General features: G+C 38.9%; 1 protein-coding gene across 1 annotated transcript; it reads right to left on the minus strand.

Annotated features, from left to right (window-relative positions):
* Window positions 1–1,689: 1,689 nt before the first annotated feature.
* On the minus strand, window positions 1,690–2,838 carry NPY2R (neuropeptide Y receptor Y2). The gene has a single exon (XM_028104296.2). It carries the CDS (start codon window positions 2,836–2,838, stop codon window positions 1,690–1,692), a length of 1,149 nt encoding a protein of 382 aa, XP_027960097.1.
* Window positions 2,839–3,552: the final 714 nt, after the last annotated feature.

A 3,552-nucleotide genomic window follows, 5' to 3' on the forward strand; every position in this document is an offset into this window, starting at 1 on the left:
CCAACAGAAAAATCAATTCATCCATTACATGATATATTACATATATATATTATTTTTTGTTTACTTCTTACTTTTTTATTGTTTTCATTCTTTTTCAGTATTCCACTGAAGCCCACGTCAAGTCCACATCAAGAGCTTTACTTCTTCATTGGAAATAATTCAACAAGAGCCATAGTATGAATTTTAAATATATCCATAAAATGAAACTCTCCAGTTCATAAAGTTAATATTTGTAACTAAATGTAATATTCATATAGAAGCTTTTTAAAATTTAAGAAATCAATTCACAAATTCAGTCATACTGACAAAATGTGATTACAATAAATCTTCTTTAACAGCATCCAAAGAAGTACAAATATTTTAACATCTCAGTGAGTTTTCATAAACATACTAGGGTTTTAGGCATCTTTGATTGGGTAGTATTGAAATAAAAATTGTGTTCCAAAAATCATTCAGTGAAAAATAGTATAGCATCTACACTCCACTGTTTATAGGTAAAATTTTGTTATGTATATATTTATAAGTTATCCAAAATACATAGCTAACTATTTTGAGAGGAAGATAATTAATGTTTAAATTTGGTCCAAATAGAATGTTTGCAAAGTGTAATGAATGCAATGTTTTTAATATCTCTTACCAGGTGGTTCCATTTTGATGAAATTATATTGTTTTATTAATCTGAATGGGTCCATGGAAGATGAATTTCAAAAAATAACACTGCAGTGTTCTGTAAACACATCAGAGCTATGTATCTATGCAAAAACTGCTTACAAATAACCACAAAATGTCACAAAATGCCACAAAAAATATTTCCTAATCGGAATTCATTTTTAGTGAAGACAAACTCACCTCTAACATAGGAATAATACATGTTCCAAAAGATACAACAATTAGAAGTGATTAAAAGTTTTGAGCTGTATGCTTATTTGTTAGGTAAATAGTATCTATATAAAGTAGTCACAACTTGAAATGAGAAGCTACATGACCGTTTACATTTCTATAATTCTGAGAATTCCAGCCTTCTATTCTGATTTGAAGAAAGTTTTCACTAAATGTGCCTTTGGTTTTAAGAACAATTGGCTAACTGAACGTTAAAGATTTCCCCCATCACTGGCCAAAATACTAATTATATAGCAAATTTCAGCTTATTTCCTGGAAGTCGTTCAAATACTTGGTAATGCTCCCTGAATGATTGGTCCATAGGAAGAATAATTAAAAAAAAATACAATAAAGAAGAGCCTGTGGCTCCCTAGGGAAATTAATTTTGGATAGTCTTTTCCTCAGATGAGGGGGCAGTGAGCAGCACATCACCCCCCCCGTCGACGCCCTAATATGATTTGAAAGGCAACTTATTTAGCCACCACTTTTTAGCAATGCTGATAATGCCAATTCCTTGTTCGGGTTTCCTTCATTCTGGGAAGTAGTCAAAAGTGTCCCTCTCTGCTTTTACTCAGACTTTGACCAGCCATCCAAGCAACTGTAGGCGAACCGTATGTTGTATCTTTGAATAGGAGTCTTTTCACCAAGGCTTTGCCACCCAGGTTTCCACAGATTCTACTGCAGATGCTTCCATTCAGATCCTCCTTTTCTTCCTTGAAGTGGGAAATCAGGATGCACCTGGGAGTTCTCCTCAACCAGATTTATAGCTCTGGTCAGAATTCAGCTACCAATTTTCATACCAGAGCTTCCTTAGACGCTGGTAGCCTCCGTGAAAGAGTCCTGGGGGCCATTGTTCTTTTTGACTTCCAGGTTCTTTTTAGTCTTGAATGTCACAGACACCTCAGAGTGGATGGCATCCAACCTCTGCTCACAGTGGAAGGCTGCAAGGAAAGCCTTTCTATAGTTGCTGTTCATCCAGCCATAGAGGAGGGGGTTGGCAAAGGTGGAACACATGGCGATAATGTGGAACACGGTGAAGATGAGTTTGTACTCCTTCAGGTCAAGGACATGGTTGTCGATGTCCACAGCAAGCTGGAAGGCGTGGAGAGGCAACCAGCTGACCGCAAACACCACGACCACACACACCAGCATTTTGGTGGTTTTCTGCCTTCGCTGATGGTAGTGATCGTTGGAAGCTCCAGGGCTCATATGGTTCTTGAGTTTACTCCAGATACGGGTGTAGGAAAAGGATATGATGCCCAGAGGCAACACATACAGGATTAACAAGGAAGAAAGACTGTAGACAGTGCCATAGATGTTCTTCTCCTCACCAGGCCACTTCTCTGTACAGACCACAATCTCAAAGTCAGGAATAATCTCAATCAGCGAATACTCGCGGAAGATGGCCAGGGGGCTGGCTAGCAGGGCGCTGATGCCCCAGGCCATGCCAATAATCAGGAAGCTGATTCTCTTGGAGATCTTGCTCTCCAGGTGGTAGACGATGCAACGGTGCCGGTCCAGGGCAATGACTGTCAAGGTGATGGTGGACACTTGTACTGCCAGGCCCTGGGCATAGGGAACCAGGTGGCATAGGACAAGACCCATTTTCCACTCCCCCATTAAGGTGTAGGTAAGAGTGAATGGCAAGCACAGGGTGTTCACCAGAAGATCTGCCACAGCCAGATTGGCAATGAAAAAGTTGGTTACTGTGCGCATGCTCTTGAATTTGATCACCACGTGAATCACCAAAGAGTTTCCAATTACCCCAAGCAAGATGATGGAGCAATAAGCTAATATGAGGATAATCCGTACCTCAATCAGCATGGTGCTGTCTATAAGCTCTGGCTCAGGGTCGGGGGCCAGCTCACCTCTGGGAGTGGTTTGCCATGGATGATACTTCTCCACCTTCATTTCGTCCACTGTCTGGTTCTCATCAGCCTCTGCACCTACTGGGCCCATTTTCAGCAACTAGAACAAAAATCTACAACTAAAAAAACGAAGAAGAAGAAGAAGAAATATGGAACAAGGAAAACATAAGGGTGACACGAAGGAATATCACAAATGGATTGGTTTCATTTTGATTAGGGCTCAAAATACCTGTCCCCTGATCCCTAAAATTGCACATAGAGCAACATTTTAATAAAGCAGGCCCATTAATAAGTCTATTCACAAATATGGATGAATTAAACCAGGTCCCTGAAACGTATATTACAATGGTAAAATGTAATACCTATAGTATAGACATAATTTCAGTGTGAATGCTACCAAATTGAGTCAATCTGTTTTAAGTGGGATGGATGTTAGAAACTTTACCAGTTAATTTTATAACTTCTATAAACTCATCAAATTAATTTTAAGGTAGGCAAAGAAAATGGCCTGATTCAATACCTTGACTGCTTTAAATTTATAAATATAGCAACAAATTGCATAGAAAAGAGAAAAATATTGAAACCCTTTGCATGGTGCCTGGACTTTGGGAGTATAACATATTTAAGATAAACTGAGCAGATTCCGTTCCATAGCCATTGCTTCTAGTGTTTAGGTTAGTGTTAAAAATAGGTAGCCTGTGTAAAGCAGCTGCATTTTTTGATGATCTGAAATCAACTTCCTACTGACATACAACAGAATCCCACACAGGATCTATACGAAAAGTATGTCCAAATCTGAAGTATA

Source organism: Eumetopias jubatus, unplaced genomic scaffold (assembly GCF_037043125.1).
Source record: "Eumetopias jubatus isolate StellerSeaLion01/CBP00866 unplaced genomic scaffold, mEumJub1_p1.0 scaffold_2, whole genome shotgun sequence".
NCBI classification, from domain to species: domain Eukaryota; kingdom Metazoa; phylum Chordata; class Mammalia; order Carnivora; family Otariidae; genus Eumetopias; species Eumetopias jubatus.